The sequence below is a fragment of the Cynocephalus volans genome, chromosome 10 (assembly GCF_027409185.1).
Source record: "Cynocephalus volans isolate mCynVol1 chromosome 10, mCynVol1.pri, whole genome shotgun sequence".
In the NCBI taxonomy this organism is placed as follows: Eukaryota; Metazoa; Chordata; class Mammalia; order Dermoptera; family Cynocephalidae; genus Cynocephalus; species Cynocephalus volans.
In genome coordinates this window covers 74,731,395-74,756,799 of record NC_084469.1, presented here as the reverse complement: position 1 = coordinate 74,756,799, position 25,405 = coordinate 74,731,395, and the positions used below count along the sequence as shown (strand labels likewise).

The following is a 25,405-nucleotide window of genomic DNA, read 5'->3' as shown; positions in this document are numbered from 1 at the left end:
CTGTGGCCCAGCACTGCCTGCCCCCTCCCAGCCCCAGGGAGCCCCTTCCCCAGAAGCCACGCAGGGTCAGTGTGTTCCAGTGGCTTGGACTGCCAGCACTGGTGCCCAGCCCCTGAGTTCAAATCCCAGCTTTCCAACCCTGTGTGACATGGTGATGTTGCTTAACATCTCTCTGCCTCACTGATCAATCTAGAAAGCAGGGGCAATCAAAGCCTCTGCAAGAGTGTTTGTGAAGATCAAGTAGGATTAAAAACCCAAATGTCCATGAATGGATGAAGGGTCAACAAAATGTGAGATATCCATACAAAGGAATTCAGGCCACATAAAGGAATGAAGTCCTTAACACATCCTACAACCTGATGAACCTTGAAGACATTCTAAGTGAAAGAAGCCAGGCACAAAAGACCACGTATTATATGATTCCATTTACATGAATTGTCCAGAAATTCACAGAGACAGAGAGCAGATTTGTGGTCACCAGGGGCAGGGGGAGGTCAGAGTGGGCAGTGACTACTTATGGGGTACAGAGTTTCCTTTCAGGGTGGTGAAAACATTCTGGAACTAAACTGATGGTTGCACAACATCATGAAAATACTAAATGCCACTGAATTGTACACTTTACAACAGTTAAAATGGTAAACTTAATTCTACTGCAATTTAAAAAAATGATTAAATGAGATAATGCAAAAAAGCATATAGCTTGAAAATATAGCTGATATTATGATTAAGTTTTAAGAGTCTTAGATGCAGTGTCCTAAGTTTGAAGGGATAGGCTTTCCTGGTGTTCTGGTTTGGTTTTGTTTAATTTTTTATTTTTTTTTTAATCCATTATCCCAAGGGGCTCTCACACTGCTGGGGCCAGGCCCCGGGCCCCTGGGCTGTGCCAGAGGGTGGAGTGGAGCATGCCTCCTTCTGCTCTCCAGGCACAGCGCTGAATGCCAGTACCCTGGCCAGGGGCACTCCCGGTCATTGCCCCCATGGCCCCAGAAGTGGAACATAAACAACGGCCAGGAGGACAATAACCGCCAGGAAGTCCTCCTGCTCCTGCAGAAATGGAGCCCATTAATGAAGCTCTCCCAGTCCAACTCAGCGATAGGGGACTGGGCAGCCTGGACTAAATGGCTCTCCTCTGGCCCTCACTCTGGCAAGGCCAGTGGGCACAGGCTCACTCAGCCAACGTGAGCCCTTATGATGACTGCGGGTACCAACTTGAGGGCTGGGCAACCTGGGGAAATCAGTTTACCTCTCCGAGCTTTGGGAAATGGTGAGACTCAGCCCTGCTCTGGGCATGTTTCTGGGCAGCTTTGGGCTCTGAGCAGGAACTTAACACCAGGCTGGCAGGGACCCCCTGAGCAAACTGAGCTAATCCACTCGTGCTTGCCATTTCCTTGGCTCTCTTGGGTCACGGGATCCTGCCCACATCCCAGCAGCCATGGCTTCCTCCCTGGGGGATCCAGGGAGGCAGTAACTGGCCACTTGGTCACAGTTACCACAGGGGAGTTCTTGGTCCCAGCTTTGGGTAAAATACTGTATATTGTAATTGTTTTGAAAGATAACACATTCACATGACTCAAGATTCAAAAGCCATGGAAGTCTCCCACCCCTTTCTCCCAGAGATCCAGTTCCTCCCAAAGACAGCCATTGTTCTCAGAGCCTAGTGCACCCACCCAGAGGTATTTTACACTTATCAAGCAAAAGTTTCTGTAGAGGACTCTTTATAAGGTTCACTTCCTTTATCTCCTTGGATAAGAAAGGCAGGAATCAATGTTTTCCCATTTTGCATATGGGGAAACAGGGGCTCAGAGAGAGGCAGTGACAAATCCATGGTCACACAGTGAGTGAGTCTGGGGCTGGCTAGTCCCCTCAGTGACTCCCAGTGCCTTGCCCCTCCCCCTCCTTCTCTCTGGGTTCAGGATTTGTGAGAGCCTGTGCTAAGAAAGGTGTGGCCAGAGGTGGCCAGTGGGCCCTGTGGTGATGGCCACAGCCTAGCCTGTCACTGGGGCAAGCCTGGGTGGGGGGGGGTGATAACAGGGTGGATCCTGTCCCCCCAGGTGACACAGCATTAGAAATCTTTTGGTATAGCTGGCTGCCCTTTGGGAAAGGAGCAGGGGGTTATTTGTAGCACTTTGTAGATCATTCCACAACATGGGCTTTGTAGTTTAAGTCCTGGCTCTAATGTCCATCAGCTGTGTCATCTAGAATCAGTTATTGAAACTCTCTGAGCTCAGGTCCTTCACCTATAAGATGGAAATCAGAGATTACAGCTACTTATGGAGTTATCATAAGAACAAAATAAGGCACACGAAGGGCTTGGCACAGGGCCTGGCATCTCATAGTCCACTCAACAAGCATTTATTATGCACCTGCTACGTGCCAAGCACCTACTATGTGTGGACCTCACACAGCCATGATCCTGACTTGGGATTCTCATGGCCTAGCAGGCCCATAACAAGAGCTCAATGAACAGCAGGTATTATTATTCTGCAAATAATCCTGTCACCTCCTAGTTCTGGGAGGTGGAGGTGAAACACAGCATATGAGCTTCATACCATGTCTTTATTCCCACTAGAACGAGGGCCTATGGGAGGAGGGGCTGTCTTGTTCCTCACCTCTCGTCCCTACCTGGCATGCAGTGGCTGCTCAGTAAATACTTGCCGATTGAACGAATATGTAGCAGAACAAAAGACTCACCTACCCCCTCCCCTGCCCCCAAATAAGATTGCTTTAGAATGTCGGGACTAACAAGTGGTGTGATTTCCTTTTCTCTACATCTTCTTGACTATGCAGGTACCCATATTTTACAAGGTAATATAATTAATATTAAAAATTTTAACAGCACAATAGCTCACCCAAGGTTAATGATGTCACATGTCAAGTGACTGGTACAGATGAGAATTCATTGTGGAGACGATGGCCAGGGAGGGAAGTCAACAAAGGCATCCCATACAAGGCAGTACAGAACTAGGATGCAAGGACTGAGACCTTGGTGCCAAGAGCCACCATCAAAATTAGCCTGGCTCCTGTTACTATCTTAGCACACATGGGGTTGGGTTTAAGGGAGACGGTTAGCACCCCACTCTCTTGTGTCCCCAGACCAGCTCTCCCCTGGGAGCCAGGCACTCCAGACCTCCTGAGCTGCAACTGTGAGGTGCCAGGTGTCTGTCATCTTCCTCGGTGTGTTTACCTCCCAGTAGAACTCCTGACCCCTCTTTACAGGGTCCCCTGGGGGCCACTGTGACGGTCGGTAGGCAGCAGGGGCCTGGGTCTATCAGGCTGTCCCTCAGAGTTGCTCTCCTCCTTTCTCTGTTTCCTCTGAAAGCCAAGGACATGGGAGCCCAGATGGCCGGAGTGGTCCAGACACCCAAAAAATTCTGACTCTGGGCAACTATAATAGCAAAGATAGCTTGAGAGGAGCATGGGGATGTGGGATGTGCTCCAGGAGAGCCCCTTGGCTCATCCTGCCACAGGTGTTGGAGGGGGTCTGGGAACCTCCAAGGAGGGCAAAATGTCTGGGGAGAGTGAAGTTCAATGTCCCCAAACCTGAGCGCCCAGATTGGGGATAAAGAAAGGGCCCAGGCTGGGGAGGCTGTCACCAACTGCTGTGTGGTCTGGCCAGCTTCCGCCCCTCTCTGGGCCTCAGCCTCTTGCTCAAGACAATAAGGGTGTAGGGAAGCTAAATGCAATGATCTCTAAATAAGAACATACCAAAGAGCGAGACATACACCTCTGGCGGCTGTAGGATGGTGTATACAGAAGTGACATTAGCTACCATGGAATGCCACCACGAGGACATCAGATACTTACCATCTTCCAAATACAGAAACGGAAAGGTTGGGGCTAGAGTCTTTAACACTCATAAAGCCCTCTCCTTTTTTAAATTGACTTTTAATTTATATGCAACACCAGGCCTCAAACTTAGGGTCATCGTCAGGCAACATTATCCGAAGAGAATCAAATGTCTTTATTTTAAAGCCATTGTATTTTGGTCCCTTTCTATTTCCGGCAAGTGAGAGAAAGTTTATTCTTAGATATATTTATTTTAGGTAAAAGAGAAAAAAGAGGAAATTCAAGAAAACCTATAAGAGCAGCAATTATCCAGACATTAGAAGGGAAGGAAGAAAGGGTGCGGGTGGTTGAGGGGCGATGGGCAGGGGTGGGGTGCTCTGGTCCAACATCCAGCTCTGAACCCAACAGGAGGCCGGAGGGGCTGGGCAGGAAGGAGGCTAATCCCTGGGGCCAGGAAGACCCTGCTGCCGGGAAGTGCCTCATGTCCCGTGGGGGCTGGGCGGACACACATACGAGCTCCAGGCCGACCAGCGGGGCCACTCACGCGCCGCTGCCCGAGAACCATGCGTGCTGCTGCTCTCCTGGCCCTGGCCCTGCTGGGCAGTGCCCGCAGCTGTGCCAAAGGCACCTCATATGAGGCGGGCATCGTGTGCCGCATCACCAAGCCTGCTCTCCTGGTGTGTAAGTACCAGTGCCCCCTCTCTGTCCTGGCAACTGTTTGTCCATCCGTCTGTCTGTCCAGCCAGGGCCCTTTTCGAGGATACCCACTGTGCTGGGAGCCTCCCTAGCTGGAAGCCAGCCCTGAAGCAAGGCCACCACACTTTAGCCCAAAGGGAGGAGTGCCCTAGCAGTGAGATGGGCGGGGCAGAGCTATTTCATTCTTTCCTGACCTCACCTTCAAGGCCAAGCTCTTTGATCAGAAGGTCCTTGCTGGGCTGCCAACAGCCAGGTGCAGCGTTTTGTGTTTGCTGGGACCCAGAGTCAAGCTGGGGTTTGAACTAGGTTCAGAGCAGAGCCAGATTGGGGGTCCAGTTAGGGGGTGAAGGTTAGGTGGTTAGTGTGTAGTTGGTGTTGAGGGTCATTCTATAGCCGTAGTCAGGGGTCAGCATGAGTCCAGGCTGGGGAGGCTCTGTCACTGACTGCTGCATGACCTTGGCCAGTTCCCCTGCCCTCTCTGGGCCTCAGCCTCTTGCTCAATACAATGAGGGCATGGGGAGGCTAAATGATAGTCTCTAAAATACAGTATCCCCAAGTGCGACACCCAGAATTGTAGACTCAGTTTATATAAGGGTGGGGGGTGGGAGGGATGTCACAGCATGGTCTGGGTGAGGCTGGGGTCAGAGTTTGTCTGGGTTCGGGGGCTACCCTTTGACTAGGATTGTGGGGTTTTCGTATGTCAGGATCCAGAGGCTAGGGTATGGCTAGGATCAGGGGTCAGAACTCTCTGTATCCCCTCAGAATTGCCATCTGACTTACACACATTGTGAGGCCCTGTCCAACCCCTTGGCTTTAAGGCCTGTTAGGAAGTCTCATTCCAGAGAGGTCGAGCTGTGGCCAAGGCTGGGTAGGGGTGGAGGGCTTGGCCTGGGCCTGTAGCCCCTCAGCCACTGCCCTCCCTTCCAGTGAACCAGGAGACCACCAAAGTGGTCCAGACGGCCTTCCAGAGAGCCAGATACCCAGACATCAAGGGCGAGAGGGCCATGATGCTCCTTGGCCAAGTCAAGTATGGTCTGCACAAGTGAGTTGGGCCTGGGGTGTGAACAGGCTGCGGGGTGGGAGGCAAGGAGGACTGGCCTGGGACTTGCTCCCAGCACACAGGGAGGAAGTACAGCCAGGGGAACTCAGGCCTCGCCACCTGACTTGGTACCAGAGGCAGAAGCCTGGCCTCCCCCTACCCACCATGCTCCTTCAGCCTACCCCCCCACCCTGCCCTGCCCAGTGCCCCATGGGGATTCATTGGTGTGTACCAACCTTTCCCCTGTAAGATCCAGCCCTGGAAAGGGCCGTTTTCCCCTGCCCTAGAAGGATGGGGGTATTATTTGGGATACAGAGATCTCTTGGCAAAATGGTCTCCTGACTTTTCTTAGTATGATGGTAACAGGCAGAGGCTGGCTGTGGGCAAGGTGACTTTAAAAACAATACCTAATTTATCTTTACCATATACCCTAATGGCTCACTTAACAAACAAGGGAAGAGGAGCCCAGAGAGGTTAAGCAGCTTGGAGGTCACACAGCGAGGCAGGCAGCAGCAGAGCTTATCTCCAAACTCGTGTCTGAGCACAGAGCTCGGCTCCTGGAATACAGCCACCTTCCTGGCACCTCAGCTGCCCTGGAGCCTCGGTCCTTGTCTGTGTGTCTGTCTGAGACCCCAAGGATGGGGAAGATACTGTTCAGGGACCTTATCTTTGCCTTAAAACCAACCTCATCCTTCCCAACCCTGCAAAACATGCTCAACAGAGGTGGACCCGGCTTTACACAGATTAATTGGTACTAGAGCTGGTAAACGTTTTAGAGCCACCAGGGGGCGCTGACGATGCTCCTGTGCCTTTTGAAGAAAAGCTCCTACAGCCAAGGGTTTGGGGTGAGGGTGTCCCAGGTCCAGCTCAGCCCCTCACTCTCCGTGTGACCTTGGACTTCAGTTTCCCTTTCTGTAGAATGAGGATAATGCCGTCCTAGACCCATGTCACAAATGGTCAGAGATGGCAAAATTGCCTTGAGAGGCTAAAAAAAATAATACCCTTAATAAATCAGCACTAATTCAATAAGACCAGACTGTCATTGAATAGATTTCATTAATATATAACTGTTATCCAAAACAGGTATGGACGGGGTAGAAATAACATATGACTGGCCATGATTGATATTTGTTGAAGCTGGATAATTGGTACAATGAGAATTCCTTATGTTATTCTCTCTAAACGGAATAGAACAGAACAGAGGAGAGAGGGGAAACCAGGTATGCCCAGATTCCCTTTGCTGGGCACAGTGTGTCATAGTGGCTTATAATATGGGATTTGGAGTGGGACAGACCCAGGATTAAATTCCAGATGTACTAAGGCCTTTTGAAGATACCAAAGCTCTCTGAGCTATTTCTGTCTGTTCAGTAGGTGTGACAATAGTAACCACCTCGTGCGGTGGCTGTGATTATTAAACCAAGAAATGACCATGAAGCCTCAGTGCATGCTCAGTACCAAGCAGTTACTTTTGTGTCACTGAGGGCCCTCACTGAGACCTGCCTCTGACCCAGCTCTGTGCAGCACAGATCCTGTCTTGTGTCCACCCCTGAGACCCCAGACCCTGAGACGACTCAGCCTGCATTCAGGGCCTGGCTGAGGCCACCTTTTGAGCCAAACCTCCCATTGTCCTCTAAACCCCCACCCTCCTGCACGCCCTCCACCCAGGTGTCACCTCCTCAGGGAACCTTTCTGTATTAGTTTCTTACTTGCTGCTGTAACAAATTACCAAAATGTAGTGACTTAAAACAATACAAGTTTATTATGTTACAGTTAAAGAGGTTAAAAGTTCTGACATGAGTCTCACTGGGCTAAGATCAAGGTGTCAGCAGGACTAGGTTCCTTCTGGCAGTTCTGGAGGAGAACGCATTTCCTTGCTTTTTCCAGCTTCCAGAGGCCGCCCACATGCCTTGGCTAGTGGCCCCTCCCTCAGCTTCAATGCCAGCAAGATTGCTTCTCTCTGACCATTATCCCCTAATCACGCCTGCCCTGTCTCTCCTCTCCTGCCTCCCTCTTTCACGTTTCAGCACCCTAGTGATTACACTGGGTGAACCCAGATAATCTAGGATAATCTCCCCATCTACCTCAAGAACTTTAGCCTAATCATACCTGCAATGTTTCTTTTGCCATGTCAAGTAACATACAGCTCTGTGGATTAGGATGTGGACACTTGCAGAGGTGGGGGAGCATTATTCTGTCTACCGTTCCCTCACCAGTCCTCTATCTAGGCAAAGTTGGAGGCTCACCCTTGGACTTCCTGGATGACCCACATCCATGAGGGTAACTGTCTCCCCGTCTGGACTCTGAGCTCCAGGAGGGCAGAACAGGGCTTCCCCCAGAGCGGGCCCTGGGCAGTACAGGCTGAGCACCTGGGCCCCATGATGCCCTTCCTTACTTCCATTTGTCCTCCCAGCATTCAGATCAGCCACCTGTCCATTGCCAGCAGCCAGGTGGAGTTGGTGGAAGCCAAGTCCATCGACATCTCTATCCAGAATGTGTCTGTGATCTTCAAGGGGACCCTGAGCTATGGCTACATAGGTGCATGGGGGTAAGCATTTCCACCAGCAGACATGACACCCCTGGCCCTCTGTGGGCTGGAGGGCAGAATGAGGGTCCTGGGTCCTTGGCTCTTTGCAGGTTGAGCATTGATCAGTATGTCGACTTCGAGATTGACTCTGCCATTGACCTCCAAATCAGCACACAGCTGAGTATGTGGCCAACATCCTCTGGGGATGTGGGGAGGCCAGGCTGCAGGGATTGGCCTCAGCAGAGAAGGAAGGTTGTATGGGCAGAGGGTTCTGAGACCACCAAAGGAGGCCCAGCCTAAGAAGTTTGTGGGGTGGGGGGCCCAGGGTTAACCAGGCTCCCGGGTGATCTGGGAAGCCCACGGGTACTGCCTGGTAGCTGAGCCTGCCCTGATGTGGTGTTGGGGTCTCTCTGTAGCCTGCGACTCTGGCAGTGTGCGGACCACTGCTCCTGACTGCCACCTGACTTTCCATAAGTTGCTCCTGCATCTCCAAGGGGAGCGTGAGTAAGTCCAGCACTTCTGTGGCCCCATTCCTGCTCCTGCCCCACCTTCAGTGAGGTCATTTCCAATCCCTCCCCATCAATGCACTAGCAGTTACTGAGTACGTACTATGTACCAAGCACTACTGCAAGCCCTTTTCGTGAATTAATTAATTCACAATCCAACCCTAGGAGGTAGATTCTATTATTATCCCTATCTTTACATATGGGTAAACTGAGGCACAGAGAGGTTAGGAAGGAAAGAAAAACTCATATCTACTGATTCCAGATATCACACTAATTCACAACTTAAATTTGTAGTCTGACTAAGTAACTTGCTGAGGACACACAGCTTGCCACTGAAGGGTTAGGAGCAGGATTTGAACCTGAGCTCATGTTTCCTGGGGTGGGTCTTTTTGTCTTGGCCAACCCTCTGTCAAGGAGCTGTGAGTAGTCCCATAGCACAGAGGAGGAGACTGAGGCTCAGAGAGGCCCAAGTCATACAATCAGTGGCCAACCTAGAACACGGGAGACACCTGGTCAGAAGGGTCTGGGAAGGAGCCCTCTATTCAGGCCTCTCTCTGCCCCAGAGCAGATGGCCATGTGTGTGAATCTGGACTCTAGGCATGTTCATGTGTGTGATAGGTGAGCTTCACAGGAACTGGGCCCTCTCAAGGAATTCTGAGATGGTGCTGTGGTTAGCACTTGGTTCTGAGGCTGTGTCTGAGCTTCCATGTTCTCAGCTGGGAGAGGGGGGTGATAATTCCTACCTCCTGAGCTGCACGAGGATTCTGAGGCTGACAGAGCCCTGAGCAGTGCCCAGCACACAATGAGTGCTCAATGGATGCACACGACTGGTCGACTGGTCAGAGGCTCACGGTTGCACTTCCTGCCCTCAGACCTGGGTGGATCAAGCAGCTCTTCACAAACTTCCTCTCCTTCACCCTGAAGCTGGTCCTGAAGGGACAGGTGAGTGAGGCCGGTGACCTGCCCACAGTCCAGGGTCATGCCCAAGAGGCTGGACCCCCCTTCCTCCCTGCTTGTCCCTGAGAAAGTGCCCCTCCCACCTTCCCAGCACGGTCAGTCCCCTGTGCCCGCTCGCAGCACTGCCACCCCCATGCAGCTGGAGGGAGGCATTACCCTGCCCCTCCTCTGCCCTCTCCTGCCTGGTGAGCCACCTGCCCTGTCCACCCCAGATCTGCAAAGAGATCAACGTCCTCTCCAACATCATGGCCGACTTTGTCCAGACGAGGGCTGGTGAGTGTGTTTCCATGTGCATGCCTTGGAAGGCAGTGATGGGAGCCAGAAAGCCACCCACAGTCACTGCGTGACCTCGGGACAGTCACTTCCCCTGTCTGGGTCTCATGGCTCCTGTCTGGCTCTCACACTTGGTGATTAGTTTTGGTCAGGTCATGGCCTCAGGGCTGCAGCCACACAAGCTGTGTGACCTTGGGCATGGCTTAACCTCTCTGAACCTCAGTGTCCTTATCAGTAAAATGAGATGACAATAGCACCTACCCCATAGGGTGGCTGTAAGAATTGAGTGGGAAAAAATGTGTGTAAAATGCTTAAGACAGTACCTGGCCATGGTTAACCCTCATTATTATGACTACATTATCACTACCCTGATCCCCCTAGCACCAAGTGTAGCATCAACAACATTTGAAGAATCAGTAAACCTTGGATGGAAGATAAGCAGGAAGAAAGCAGAATGGAGACCTAGAACTCCCCCTCCCTTACCGGAGTCTTTGCCTTCCCTTCCCATCGGGCCTTGGGTTAAGGGGGAACTCCCACAAGGCTGTGCAGTCTAGAGAAACTGCTCAGGACTCAGTGTTGTCATCTGTCCAATGGGGATGTCCCTGGTCATTGGGAGGAACCCAAGACAAGAGAAGGTAATGTGAGAAGTGGGAGGTACTGTCCTGTCCTAATAATAACAATAGTAATAGCCACCATCGGCTGACCTACTACTACCAAATACCTTATTTATATTATGGGATCCTTACAATTGTCCAGCAAGGAGAGTGCCACTAACCCCCATTTTACTATGAGAAAACTGAAATTTATGGAGATGAGAGGAAGTGGAGGAGCAGAATCAGAGCCTGGGCCCTCTGATGATTGCCAGGCCGCTGCTCCCAGCAACCTTCCTGCACCGTAACGTCGCCCACTCCGCTCCTGGCCCATGGAGAGGGAGAGGGCCAGGCTGAGGGTGTTTGCCTGGATCTTTATGCCCCGGTGCATAGTAAGTGTTCAGTGAACAGGGACAATGAAAGTCAGGGAAACCCCTGGTAAGAAGACCCTCTGCACTGCTGAGGGGAAGTTGAGGGGGGAGATTCCAGGCAGCACCAGATTCATGTGGGTGTCCTAGGCTCTGCTCAAGGCACAGAAGAGCATGGTCCTACTTTCCCGAGTGGCAAACCCCTCCCCCCCCTCCACTGCCATCGCTGGGTGAACCTGGAATGGGAACCTTGTCCGTCCTCTGGGCTATGCTGTCGGTGGGAGCATGGGCACAGCTAACAGGAAAGCAAGGCAGGCGTCTCTGGACTGGCCCAGGCAGCCACAGGAATTCAGAAGGGGCTGGGTGGTCAGGGTGGGTTCGCTGAGACATGGCTCTTGTCGCAGGCCCAAGGGAAGAGGCAGGAGAGAGGCCCTATGCTCCCATGCTGTGCTCCAGCCCTCAGGCTGGTCTGCACACGGGTTAGAAACTAGGTTCATGGGGCAAATTCACCCCACTGCCTGCTTGTGTAAATAGAGTTTTATTGGAACAGAGCCATACCCACTCAGGCAGTATTGCCTGTGGCTGCTTTTGCTCTACAACAGCAGTAGGGGACCAATTGCGACAGAGACCAAGTGGCCCCAAAGCCCAAACCGTTCACTCTCTGGTCCTGAAGAGAAAAAGTTTGCTGACCCTTGTTCTGAACTACAGAACTCAGGACAGACTGACTGATTAAGTCTAGGAGGACTCCATGTTTCTGCTAGGAGAAGATTAGGAGGAAAAATTATTAGAATTGCTGGTGTTGTCAGGTGCTGACCCACTCTTACACAAATGACGCTATTAAATACTCTCCCAGCTCTGAGGTAGATGCTGTCATTGGAGGTGAGGACACAGAAGCCCAGTGACGTTAGCCCTTGTCGTCCAGCAGTAGAGGGCAGAGCTGGGGTTCCAGCTTGTATCTCTGACCTAAAGTCCCACACTTTTGAGCCAGTCTTCGAGAAGGGCTCCTGCATGGTAGAGCCATCCAAAGTTAAGAAAGGAGAGACTGAAAAAGCACACCTCTCTCCTCCACACCCAGGACCCATTTTACAGATGGGGACATTGGGCTGGAAGCTGGGGCACATGTGGGGGTGCATATCAGGAGGAGCTGATGAATCATCCTAAGGTTCCCCCTTGATCTTTTCCTCCCCACAGCCCACATCCTCTCAGATGGAGATATCGGGGTGGACATCTCCCTGACGGGATCACCTGTCATCACAGCCACCTATCTGGAGTCCCATCACAAGGTGGGAGTGGTGGGGGTTGGAGGAAGGGGCTCAACTTCCCAGGGTGCTGCTTGGGTCAGGTCCTTACCTGTGCCCTGGCCACCCCCACCCCTGTGCCCCAGCTTCAACTCCACGGAAGCTGAGAATCCCATTGCTACATCTCTGCAGAAGAGCCTTTCCTGTTGCAGCAAGGAGTGCAGGCCCACAGCAACATGTGTCCGAGCCCCCTTTGCAGGCTCCAGGGTTCCCCATTCCCAGGGTCCCAGCCACACACCAGCTCCTCTCTAGAAGGCTTATTTGGCTTGCATCACCATCTACAGCGGTGGTTTGGGGCAATCATGGTCCCGCAGGGGATCTGACAAAAGCTTTGGACCCTCCATTAAGATAGAGGAATAGGTTCTGCTGCTATAACGAAGAGACCCCAAATAATAGCAGCTTAAGCAAGACAGACATTTATGCTATAGCCCAAGTGTGTGCAGTCCAGGGTGGCTTTGGTGGCTTCATGGTGTCAGGCATGCAGATTCCTCTGTTGTGTCACTCGACTGTCCCCAGGTGTGGCCTTGGTCTCAAGGTCTAAGATGCTGATCTGACAACCACACCTACTCTGCTCACATCCCACTGGCCTGAGCATGGTCACATGGTCACTCCTAGCAGCAAGGGAAGCTGACAACTTTATTCCAGGCAGCTATGGACTCAGCTAAAAATTGGGTGTTACAGAACTCTGGGAAGATGGGGAGAACGGATTTTAGGGGGCAACCAGCCATCTCTGTGATGGAACCTCTCCCTGGAAAGTGAACAAAAGGAACATTTCAGGGGTTTGTGGACAACCCTTGGGCTGGATGATGTTGGAGGAGCAGGAAACTGGGAAGTGGCTTGTTTTATATATTTTTTTGGCTACCCAGGGCTTCCCAGTTGGCTGTCTGCTCCCTGAAGGTGCAGGGCTGGTGGTCAGCAGGGCAGAGTGGGAGCGTGGAGGTTCATGGTCACCAGCTGTTCAGACTGATGTCTTTGCTGGAATATAAGCCTGTGAGGTGGGAACCCGTCTGTCTGGTTCACCTTACACAGTGTTCAGGACATAGCAGGCACTCGGGAAGTATTGGTTGAATGAATGAAAGGCCAGCTGGGAGGAAACTAAGCACTGCTCTTCCTCTGTTTCCCCACCTGTACTCTGGCTGGATGCTTTCCAAGACTCCTCTTAGTCTCCCTAAAGCTGGCTCCTAAGCAGGGACACATGAGGGGAGAGAGTGGTCCAGCCAATGTCCTGGCTTTCTCCAGGGCCATTCCATCCACAAGAACGTCTCGGAGGACCTCTCCCTCCCCACCTTCTCGCCCACACTGCTGGGGGACTCACGCATGCTGTACTTCTGGTTCTCTGAGCAAGTCCTCGACTCCCTGGCCAAAGCTGCCTTCCAGGATGGCCGCTTCACACTCAGCCTGACGGGAGACGAGTTCAAGGTGAGTGGAGTGGGGCCGGGCTGCTGGGGAATCCATGTGCACCTGTGGTATGTGTGCATGTGTGTGCACATGCGTAGGAGGAGGGAGGAAACTCAGGGTGTGGGCAAAGGCATCCTGGATCACTTAAGCTGGAGAAATAATACTAAAGTCCAGCATTTAATGGGGCCTACTATGTGTTAGGTGCTAGCTAAATAGTTAGATAGATATAGCTTGGCACATGGTAATTGTGTAATAAATGTAGCTGATAATATGTGTGCTATCTTTGTTGTGCTCAGCCTGTGAGGCAAGTACCATTGTTATCTCCATTTTGCAAAAACAAATACAACAACAACAAACAACAAAGCTCAGAGAGGGCAGATGACTTGCCCAAGATCACACAGCTTAAAAGAGGTGACTCCAAAGCCTGCACTCTTCACTTGATGCTATACTAGAAATGCTTAGGTGGTTTCCAGCCTATGCTTTTCATTGAACTAGTAGGGAAACTGAGGCTGTTAGAGAGGAAGAGACTTGCCCAAGGTCACACAGTCTGTGTGTGGCAGAGCAGGGAACAGCAGCTAAGCCTCCAGCCAGGTCAGGGGTTCCCTGTACCTCATGTTGCCCAGAGCATCTCAAATCTTGTCTCGGGGGTTGGGAGGTGTGTTTGGGGAGGGGTCCAGTCCCTGACACTGCACTCTGTCCCTGCAAAGTTTCCTTCTGAGGATTGATCTTCCCCCCTACTCCTACCCCTTTTCCGTCTTTTTATAGGCCGTGCTGGAGACCCAGGGCTTCAACACCCACCAGGAAATCTTTCAGGAGGTAACTGCCCCCCTGCTTGGGTTTATCACATGCACCCCAACCCTGCTCTGGCTTCAGGAGCCCCCACATAACAGCAACAACAAGAATGACAACAGGCTAGCACTTGCTCCTCCTAGGTGGCCGGCACCAAGCTAAACACCTTATGTGTGTATTCTTTCATTCAGAACAAGGCACTTTTTGGATTTCCATTTTCCACACAGGGAAACTTAGTAAATGTCAGGGCTGTGTTTGAGCCCAGCCACGTCACCCCCAAAGACTATGCTCTATACCCCTGCCTCATTACCCAGGGCTTTGTGGGAGCTGGAACCCCAGGATCAACCTCAGGCTCAGAGGGCCCCAGCGATAGGACGCGACTACTGAGCACTCCTGATCCCAAAGCCAACCTCAGTCAGGGTCCTTGAGGGTCACGGCCTCTGCCTGGTCTGCCAGTGGCAACGATGTCCGTAATCCCACTTCTCGATGCAAAGCTCCACTAGGAATCCATGGTCCCCTACCCTTATGCACCCTCACCCTTTCTGGGTTAGCCTACCTCAGCTTTCTGGTCAACTTGCTCCCCCACCCACCGCAACGACATCTTCAGTCCTTCCCTACCATGCTCATATCTCCAGCAGAGCCTCCTGTCTACCTCCAACCTCCCCGCCCACAGCAGCCTACTTCCCAGAGAGCTGGGCACTGCCGCTTGCAGGACTTCTCCCTTATTGTCCTGCTGCCAGCCCTACCACTCACCCACACGTGCCCCTTCCTGGGGTCCTTTTCCTGTCCTAATAGAGGATGGTCCCTATTCCCTTCTGAACTTCAGACCTACCCTTTCCAGCCTTCCCCAAGTCTGTGAAAGTCTTTCTCCTTCCTGGTATGCAACTCATTCAGAATCTTAGGCATGCCCTTGACCCTCCCTTCCTCCTTGTCCCCCTTACCAAGTCCTGTCCATTTTATGTCCTCACTATTTCTACAGTCTCTCCACTTCTCTCTGTCTCCACCTCCTCCCCAGGCCAGGTTACCATTATCTCTGTGGGGACCCATCTATAGCCTCCTAGTGGGTCTCGCTGCATCCTAAGACCCCCTACAATCTGTTCCCTCCAGCAGCCAGACAATCTTTTCAAGAAGCAAAACTGACCATTCACCTGCTTGCTTAAAACTCATCAAGCATACAAGATAAGAGTCTCGGAACACAAATTCTCTGACATGTCCTCCAAGGCCCTGAATTTTCTGGCCCCTGTCTGCCTTCAGTTTAATTTTGGAGCCAGCATAATTGTTTCGTTTAAGAGTTTATGTCTTTCTTCAGCTCTACAAATTCCTTGGTCACTGTCTCTTCCATTATTGCCTCTCCCCTGTTTTCTCTGTTCTTATCTCCTTGAATTTCCATCAGACGTACATGGGGCCTTCTCAGTCCGTCTTTTATGTCTCTTCCTTGTTCTGTCATATTTTCCATCTCTATGTTTCTATAATAAATTCTGGAGAGTTTCTTCAAATATCTCTTTCAGTTCATTCATTCTTTCTACATCTCTGCCTTATCTGTTTTTACTCATCCACTGAGTTTTTTGTTTTAATACCAATAATTTTTATCTATAAAATTTTACTGAATTCATTTTCAAGTCTAACTCTTCTCTCCTCCTCCCTACTGGAGTCCTGTCATTTCGTTATTCTATTTCTTTAATCATTTAAAAAAAAAGTTACCTTGTAGTTTCTTCCAGGTTGTTCTATTATGTCAAATTATTGTGGGTACTTATCCTCTTATTTGTTGGGCTCGCTAGCTCTCTCTCATGGTGAATGGTTTCCTCGTGTAGTTTGTCATTTTTGTCTACTTGTAAGTTCATCTTTAGTGGGATTTGATTTTCCTATGGACAGACTCTGTTCCCTGGATTGCCTACATTTTTTAAGAGAACAGTTTTTGCATTTCTTCCTGCCAGGGACCCCAAACGCTACATCATTTATTAGTCTGGGTGTGTTTTTACATTAATTTCTCAGCTCAGGGGCAGTATAAACATATAGGTCAGGCCTGCATGTGCCTGACGTGAGTTTTAAATTTATATCCTCCATTCCCTCTCCAATACTCCTTGTGGCTTCTCTTGGTGGATGAAGTTTTTTAGTCTCCTTTTCATTGAAGGGAAATATCTTATTTCTACCTCCACATCTCACTCCTTTCTCTCGTAGGGTACTAAAACCCTAGGTCGGTGTGGTTTGAACCCACACCCCATTCTTACCTCTCTGGGCCACATTGCTTGCAGTTTTGGCTCTCAGCTGGTTCTTCTTTGTCTCTGGGACCTGGGATTGTCTCCTTTCTTTTGAGCTCAGATATGTATTAAATAAAGCCTTTTGTTGTAATGTATCTACTAACTCAATGGTTTGTTGGGGGAGGGTCTCCTTGAGCCTCGTCCTGCAGGCTGCAAATAGGAGGTCCTGCTGGCCTGTCCACTCCTCATATTGGCCACGCTCCTGCCACAGGGCTTTTGGCCATGCTGTTCCCTCTGCCCAGAATGGCTGGTCCTCTCCCCTTGCCCATCTGATTCCTCCTCATCCTCAGAGGAGGCCTCTCTCATCTCTCTGACTAGGTCAGATTCCCTCTCGATGGCTCTTGTGCCACAGCCTGGTATATCGCTCCCTTAAAATACTCCTCAGTTTCAATGTTATATTCAGTTCTAGGATTATGTGATAAATGTTGGGCTTCCTGCAGGTAGAGATCATGTCTACTGGGCTCTCTGCCCACCTCCTAGCCCAGGGCTGAAGCATAGTCGGTGCTCCATGAATACTGTGAAAAAAAGCAAGAGCAGTGTCTTGGGGAGGGTCACCTTGCAGCAGATCCCAGTCTATGTCAATTAATCCTCACACAACCCTATGGGGTAGGTACTATTATATCCCCATTTTACAGATGAGGAAGGTGAGGCACAGGAGGTTAAGTGAAGGCATCCTCACCATGCTCTGAGAGGTGGACAGGGCAAGGAATAGCTTCACTAGCATACACATGAGAAAACCGAGGGTCAGAGAAGCCAAGAGTCCTAATGTGCCAAGTGACCGGCAAATTAGTGATGGGGCACAGTCCAGGGCTCAGGCCTTCGGAGCCCGTCCTACCCTGGGCTGCTTCCTTTCCCTCCAGCCCTGGGACCCCAAGTCAGCATCATCCCTCTTGTCTCTGAGGGCAGTGGCTGCAACTGTTCTGATGGGCCCCTGTCCTGGCCATGGGACCCCTGTCTCCCACAGCTTTTCAGTGGCTTCCCCATCAACCAGGCCCAAGTTACCGTCCACTGCCTCAAGAGACCCAAGATCTCCTGTCAAAACCAGGGCGTCGTGGTCAGTTCTTCTGTGACCGTGAAATTCCTCTTCCCACGCCCAGGCACACAACGTTTCGTGGATTACACTTTTGAAGAGGTGAGGTGGGAGCAGGGGAGGTGGGGAGCGGGGACCTGGCCACAGATGCACCACCTGGGGCAGGGGCCTGGGGGCCTCTGAAACCTCCACATTCTTCCCACTTCTTATGCTGTGATTGGTGTTTCTCACACATGGCTCCCGATCATCAAAATCATACAGTGCAAGCAATGAGGGGTACACAAGGGTTTTGACAGTTTGGCTAATATTTTCTTTCTAAGCCGAGTGGTGGGATACAGATGTTAGTTACATGGGTCCACAATCCTCTGTCCATATTCATTAGGACCACATGGATTTCCAAATTCAGAATTCTGTGGCTTTTAGAAAGGCGGGGTAGTGCATGTGTACACTGGATATACTGCAGAACAGCCTGATAGGGGCTGGGGTGGCCCCCCACGATCAGCCACATTGACATTTCTCCACGTGTGGATACTGCCATGAAGCAAGATAAGTCCTATAAATGGTCTCCCATCCAAATGGCCAGGTTTGGCCAACAAACAAGAAAAAACTCACAGTTTTCAGAACTTGTTTGAGTTTTGTAATTGTAAATAAGAAATTGAGGATCCGTGCTATCCCTAATGCTCCTTTGGGTATCTTCCATATTTCTTAATGCATTAAACACTGAAGACAAAAGTAATGCGGGCACAGCATAGAAAATAAAGAGGTATACTCACTTGGGAGAGCATGTGCTGATAACACCAAGGTCAAGTGTTGGGCTCTCTGTACTGGCCAGCTGCCAAAAAATAAAAAATAATAAAATAAAGAAGTAGAAAGAAGAAAGCCAGTTACTGATAATCTCTCAACCCAGAGATCTCTGCTGTGGACACTGGGGCATTTCTTTCTGATGTTTCATTATTTTTATATAAACTTTTTATTTTAGAATAAGTTTTAGACTTGAATAAAAGTTGTATAGTACAGAGAGTTCCCATACACATCCCACCCAGATTACCCTGCTGTTAACATTTTACCTAATAACCATGCTACACTGATTATAACTAAAAGATTAACATTGCTATGCTACTACTATCTAAACTCCAGACGCTATTGAATCTCACCAGTTTTTCCAATATCCTTTTCTGTTCCAAGATTCAGTCCAGAGACAGCACATTGTATTTAACTTGTTGAAAATCTTTAAAAATTCTAAAACACTTCTTTTACTTTATTATTATTATTATTATTATTATTATTATTATTTTGTTATTTAAGAATCTGAAAAGTTTAGTGTACTTGTTAAAGAAAAAACTTATTCAGTAATACTTGTTAAAGCACAGCAAGGCAGCACTGTGATCGGTATAGGGACCACCACATTGGGGTCTTGCATGTGGGGAGAAATTAGATTCAACTCCGAATACAGTGTGGGCAACTCAGAATTTATAGCCAAGAAGCAGGGCAGGGGTCAATGCATGAAAAATTACTAAAAGGAAATATCAAGGGTATGGGCAGGGGATTCTGGCTAAACCACCCTAATAAGGCTCTTGCTGAAGACAGGCCAGGGTGATCAGACATCATCTGGAGGACAGGGGAGGATGAGGAACCCAATCAGATATGCAGGGTGATCAGATATTGAGGGTGGGGTGTTCTTGCTAAACTGACTTAGCAGGATTCTTGTGAAAATTGGGTTGTACGTAGACATACACAGATCATTCTAGAAGGTTCAGGAGCCTAACAAAAGCCTGGTCAAGCAAAGAATCTTTGTCGTGATATAACAAACACCTGTCAGCGCCCCCCCCCCCCGAATATCCTGCTTTATTCCAGAGAGCTTCATCCCCCTCCCCTGACTTTTCTAGGAGTCCTCTCCTGTTTCTGGCTCCTGAAGACTTCCCTTCTCACTTTAGAATCTGGCTGTGTACTTAAACTTTTTTTAGAAACTAGTGTTAACCAGGACTTCTCTCTGTTGGAGCTGAAGGGAATGCTTCCAGAAGGGAGTATTGGCTGGATCTCAAAGGGCAGGAAGAAAGCCATGGGAAGGTGTCCTGGCTGAGGGAAAAACAAATAGGGCTTGAGGAGGGGAATCCCAGTGCGGTTAGGGGAGGGGGTCGTTTGTGGGTAAGAGAGTTGCAGGTCAGGCCAGGAGTATGTTGAGACCATGCTGTGGAGGCTGAAAGTCCAGAAGGAGGAAGTAGAAGCCACAGAAGGCTTTGGGATGGGGAAGTGGGGAGAGATGACATGGTTGGTGCTGGGATTGGGGAGGCATCGACCTGAGCCCTGGCTAAAATGACAGAGCAGGAAAAGCCTTCTAGGGTCAGCTAGGCCAATCCCCTCACTGTACAGAGGGAGCTCCACAAGCCTAGAACCTACAGGACATTTGTTTGGGGTCACATGTCACATTCGTACCACAGTCAATAGTTTCTGTGCCCCCAGCACATTCATTCATTCATTCATTGTTTTCAACAATATCTTTTCAATTCCTACTCTGGGCCAGATCCCTATGTTTCCTGACTTCATGAAACTTAGTCTAATAAGCAGAGATAGACAATAACTAATCAGTCAAACAAAAGACTATATAACTTCTAATTCTGCACGGCACTATGAAATAAAAATGGATGGTTGGGGAAGGTGCTTATGCAACTTACAACTCAAAATCTAGAGGCTTTTTGAAAGTTATCTAGTGTCGTGGGACTCAGACTTTGGTGTGCATCAGAATCACCTGGAGAGGTTGTAAAAGCACAGATTCCTGGACCCACACCCAGCGTTTCTGGTTTGGCAGGTCTGGGTGGAGCCAGAGAATCTGCATTTCTAACAAGTTCCCTCCCACATGGTGCTGATGCTGCTGGTCAAGGGACCACACTTGGAGCAGCCGGAATCTAGTGTATTTGGTCCCTAGAGTGTAAAACCATAGATAACTCCTACCTCCAGCAGAGGAAGCCTCATCTTGCTTTGATGATGGTTCCAATGTGGAGGCAGAAGAAGTGAGCTATGCAGGGAAGTCCTGGTCTACGCTCATATCTGACCAGCCAGGAAGAGGCGATCGGGAATGTGGATACATCAGAAACCAGGAGAGGAAGTGCCCATGTGACTTCTCCAGTCCTAACCCCAAAGCCGCAGGTGGGGGGAACTTCCCTCAGTTTTCAGCAGACCAGTAGCCAGGCCAGACCCCAAGATTCCCCAGGATCCACTGCTCCTTACACCCTCCAATTGCTCCCTGTAGAAATGAAGTGTCCTGGGCGAGGAAGGTTGCTCCTTGCTTTGGAGAGCCCCAGCTCACGGTGAATTTGGTTTCTCTTCCCAGGATATCATCACTACCGTCCAGGCCTCCTATTCCAAGAAAAAGCTCTTCTTAAGCCTCTTGGACTCCCAGTATGTACTACAGAGAGGGGAGGGGGCGGTCAACTTGGTACAACTCTCCCTGGCCCCTCTGGTGTTGGGCACAGGACTGGGTATTGGTGGGAAAATGTGGCTGTTCCCTTCAGGACTGATGACCTGACTGCAGGGAGATAAGACCCTACCTAGAGTCTTAATTAAGAGAAAGAGGAGCCAGAAGAATGGAGGGGCTTAGCGAAAGGAAGGGACTTCCTGAGCAGGGGCCTGGCGGCTGGAATGGCAAATCTGAAGAGAGTGCTCAAAGGGCTCTTTTACAGAGGGCATAAATATTTAGACAGAGCGCTTAGAATTATTCCTAGAGTTTCTTTTCTGGGGGATGTTACAGGAGGGGGCCCACTACTGAGGGTCCCATTCTCACCTCTTTTTGATTTCAGGATTAAACCGAAGACTGTTTCCAACCTGACTGAGGTAGATGGTCTTGGGTAGATTGGGAGGAGTAAGCTCTGTAGGACCTCATGCCCTAAAAAGTCAGAGAGTGCCCTAAAGGAAACCAGGCAATGGGACCAAAGGGAATTAGACCTGATGGCCCCTCCCATGTCTCTCGTGACCCTTCTCCCTGCTGTGTCTGTTGGGAGAGCCCTGTGTTGCAGAAATGGGATCATGGTATGGATGGGGTGGGGGGCACAAGAGAGTTCTGGCCAAGTGGCCTCTTACTGGACCTCAGTTCCCCTTCTGTGGAATGGGATAACAATCCTGCCCTCCCCAGGACCTAGGAGGGACCACTGGGGAGAGGCACTGTCTAGCAGGCAGGAGGAGAGGGGTTGGGATGTATTTTCGCATGGATGGTCATCTGGAAGAATGCTCGCCCAGGCTGTGTAGCCATATGCCCCGTGGGTTACTTCTGTGCTCCCAGGGAACACTCACCCTGGGCCTCTGATTGGCAGAGCAGCTCCGAGTCTGTCCAGAGCTTCCTGCGGTCAATGATCACCACAGTGGGCATTCCTGAGGTCATGTCACGTAAGTGCGGGCTGGAGGAAAGGTTGGGGACATCGAGGCTGATGGGAGGCTCTCACTTCAACTTGTAGGCCCTCCCCAGGCAGAGCTCCAAGTGTCTCTGACCTTCCAGGGTCCCTTCCTTCCAGGCACCTCTCCCTACTGGTGGCAATGCACACCAGTGACTCAGCCAGATGCACACATCCCTGTTCCTGGTGCACCTAGAGATTATCCTCTCAGCCACCCCATGAGATGGCTCAACCCACTTTTAAGATACAGGTCTCCTAATGGCAACCCAATAGCAGCAGAAAGAGCCCTGAGCTGGAGGCTGAAGCTGAGTCCTAGCCCAGCCCTGAGCCTCAGTTTCTCTTTCTATAAAATGAAAGTACTGACCCTGACATTGTTGGATATTTGTCCATGTGAGCTGACTCTAATGTGAAATCTCAGACACTGTCAACGAGGGTGTGCTGGGGGTATTTTGGACAGGGCCCTGCTGAGAGCTTTCTGCTGCCTTCCCCGCAGGTGGAAGTGGGAGTGGGAATTACTCTGGCTGGGTTTCTTGGCCTCTCTTAGCCTCAATTTTCCCCATCTATATCATGGAGCAAAAACTACAGGGAGGGACTAAACTGTCTTCCTAGAAAGACCCCTCTGTGTGGCTGCAAAGAAAGCTTTGAGAAGCTCTGTCGGGTGAAGAGTGACCGCCAGGGCATGCCTGAGGAGTGACAGCTGCTCCCTAACCTTCCTTCCTAGCAGGGTAGATCCAGCTAAGTGTGGGCCATGTGGCCAAGAGGGGGCTCAAGTTCGGGGCAGAGTGGAATTTCTTGGGGTAGCAGAGTGTCACTCTTGCCACCAGGTGACCTCTGCCATCCCCCATCCCCAGGAGCACCTGACCTCTCTTCTAAATCAGAGAGAAATGTTTATGGAATAAATGCTGGTCCAAAGGAGTCCCAATGTCTCACACTTCCCAGGGTGCCATAAGCCTTGGGTTGGCCCTGCTCCCTGAGAAGGGCTGACGAGGGCCCCCTTCCCTACCTCAGGGCTCGAGGTGGTGTTTACAGCCTTAATGAACAGCAAAGGCCTGGACCTCTTTGAAATCATCAACCCTGAGATTATCACTCGGGATGTGAGTACAAAGCCCCCCACCAGCCCTTGTCTTCTGGGGAGGAGGCCCAGACAACATTTTTGGGATGACTGGGGGCTGCTGGGGAGACAGGCAGAGGGGTCGTGACCACCTCAATACTGGTGGTCAATGAGTCACCCCAGCCTGCCCCTCTCTCCTCCTTCCAGGGCTTCCTGCTGCTGCAGATGGACTTTGGCTTCCCTGAACACCTGCTGGTGGATTTCCTCCAGAGCTTAAACTAGAAGGCTCCAAAGAGGTTGGGATGGAGCTTGAACCTGGCTCACAGCAGGAACCCCAGTGTCTTCGTCCATCGTGGTGGAGGTCAGGGTGGGAGTAGGGAGATGGAAATGGCTCCCAAATCCACACTATCCTAAAGGCCCATTGGCATTAAAAACCTGTGTCCAAGAGCTGGGAGAGTACTACTTCTGTGGCTGGGGAGAGGGGGTACGGGGTGGGCGAGGGAAAAGAAGGGACATGGCTCGCTGGTCCTGCCCCTTTGCTGGACAAATCTGACAAGCCCAGCCCCAGAAGTGCACCCTCCTTTCAGCCCTTCCAAGGCAGCTGCTCCCAAACCCTCCAAGACCCCCAGTGCCAGTAGGAAGAAATCCGAACCTCTGACCTTGGGATTCAAGGTTCTCCCTGCTTAGGTCCCTGGATACCTTCCAAACTCATTCCTATAACCCACCATTCCCAGCCAGAACCTTCTGTCCCTGTCACACTGGTGCTGACCTCTCGGCTGGACAGTCCTGACAAGCCCCTTCCGTGGCAGAGCCCCTCTTCAAAGCCCTCCAGAGCTCCTCCCACCCTTCGAAGGCTGGATCAAGGCTCAGCTTCTCTGGGAACCTGTGCCAATCACCCACACCCTCCAGTACCTCCCTTACAAGTTCACACAGGTGCCACCCATTTGCAGCAGGCTGGGTCCATGCTATGGGAGTGGCCAAGGGGCCTGGTCTTTAACAGCCAGGACAGATGGCCAGGAAGCGAGGGCTGATGGGAGAGCATGGCAGTGGGATGCCCTTCAGGCTTGGGAAGATGTGAGGAAAGGGCATCATCTTCTGAGCCAGGTTATTTCCAGCCCCTCCCCTGCCCCTCCAAGTCATTTCTTATGCCTGTTTCTCTTCCTTCCTCAGGGCCCAAAGCAAGGGTCTGACTCACTGAGCTGACTAGGGGCTCTCATGGGGGCAAGCGGGCAGCTCTCAAAGGGCTCCTGGCAGAAAGAACCCACCAGCCTCTGAGTGCAACGTAGGCATTCCAGGCCTTGAGATATTAGTCTTCGGGATGGTGACACCAGTTAGAAGCCACACTCCACCTAAGAGTGCTTTCTCGAGGGGGCTGGGAAGGCCCAAGGCCCTCCTTTGATGCCACAAGGACAATATCAGGATAACTTGGCAGCCCTAGGCAGGTCCTTCCTTGAATGGAAAACTTCACCATCACAAGGGGCAGGCAGAGGAGTCACTTGGAGTCTTCCCCCAAGTGTACACCCCAGCCCAGCTGGGACTCCAGAAGGCCCTGGGGCTTGTTTCTGCTCCAGAAAGGAAGGTGGGTGCATCCACCCAACTTCCATCATTGTTCTTGGAGAGTATCACCCCAGGTCTGAGCTGAGAGGGCACTTAGGTGTCACTGTTCTGTCCAAGGAGTGCATTTAGCAGAAGGAGATATGGAGTCACAGAGGTCAAGAGGCTTACCAAAACAGGACTGACCTCCTGGCCCCTCTACCAAGTCCTAGCCCTTCCATCGAAGCCCAGAATCTCTGACCTAGGTGTTTTAGTCCAGGTTCTCCAGAGAGACAGAATCAATAGGATATGTTATAATTATATGAGAGGGATTTATTAGGGGAATTAGCTCATGTGGCTATGAAGAAAAGTCCCACCATAGGCCGTCTATAAACTGGATGCTGGTAGCGTGGCTCAGTCCAAGTCCAAAGGCCTCAGAACCAGGGAAGCTGATGGAGTCCTTGGTGTAAGTTGTGGAACCCAAAAGCTGAAGAGTCTCAAGCTCTGATGTCCACGGACAGGAGAGAAGAGTGTGTCCCAGCTCCAGCGGATCAAGAGAGAGCTTCACCTCTTTCCTCTGTCTTTTGTTCTCTCTGGACCCCCAGTGGATTGGATGGTTCCCACCCACACTGAGGGAGGGTCTTTCACACCCAGGCCACTCAGACTCTCATACTAATCCCTGCTGGAAACACCCTCATGGACACACCTGAAAAGATAGCTTTACCAGGTTTCTCAGCATTCCTTCATCTAACCAAGTTCACACCTAGAATTAACCCTCACAAGTCCACCCCTTGTCAAGTTGGTGTCCGTACTATCTCCTTAAATCACACTTAATTTTCAAATGGTACAATAACATAATAGTTTTGCCTAACATGATACATTATCCTGCGTACAACCGGAAACGCATTAATCCCTTTCCAAAAAGAA

The 25,405-nt window shown here is 50.7% G+C and overlaps 1 protein-coding gene across 1 annotated transcript; it reads left to right on the top strand.

Annotated features, from left to right (window-relative positions):
* The first annotated feature begins 4,349 nt into the window (after positions 1 to 4,349).
* CETP (cholesteryl ester transfer protein) lies at positions 4,350 to 23,343 on the top strand. Its single transcript, XM_063112517.1, has 16 exons — positions 4,350 to 4,467; positions 5,410 to 5,524; positions 7,932 to 8,066; positions 8,156 to 8,226; positions 8,462 to 8,549; positions 9,424 to 9,493; positions 9,721 to 9,781; positions 11,931 to 12,022; positions 13,277 to 13,456; positions 14,201 to 14,251; positions 17,447 to 17,614; positions 20,841 to 20,908; positions 21,307 to 21,340; positions 21,817 to 21,889; positions 22,903 to 22,988; positions 23,153 to 23,343. Exons 1-16 carry the CDS (start codon positions 4,350 to 4,352, stop codon positions 23,225 to 23,227), a joined length of 1,485 nt encoding a protein of 494 aa, XP_062968587.1. The 3' UTR covers positions 23,228 to 23,343.
* The last annotated feature ends 2,062 nt before the right edge of the window (positions 23,344 to 25,405 follow it).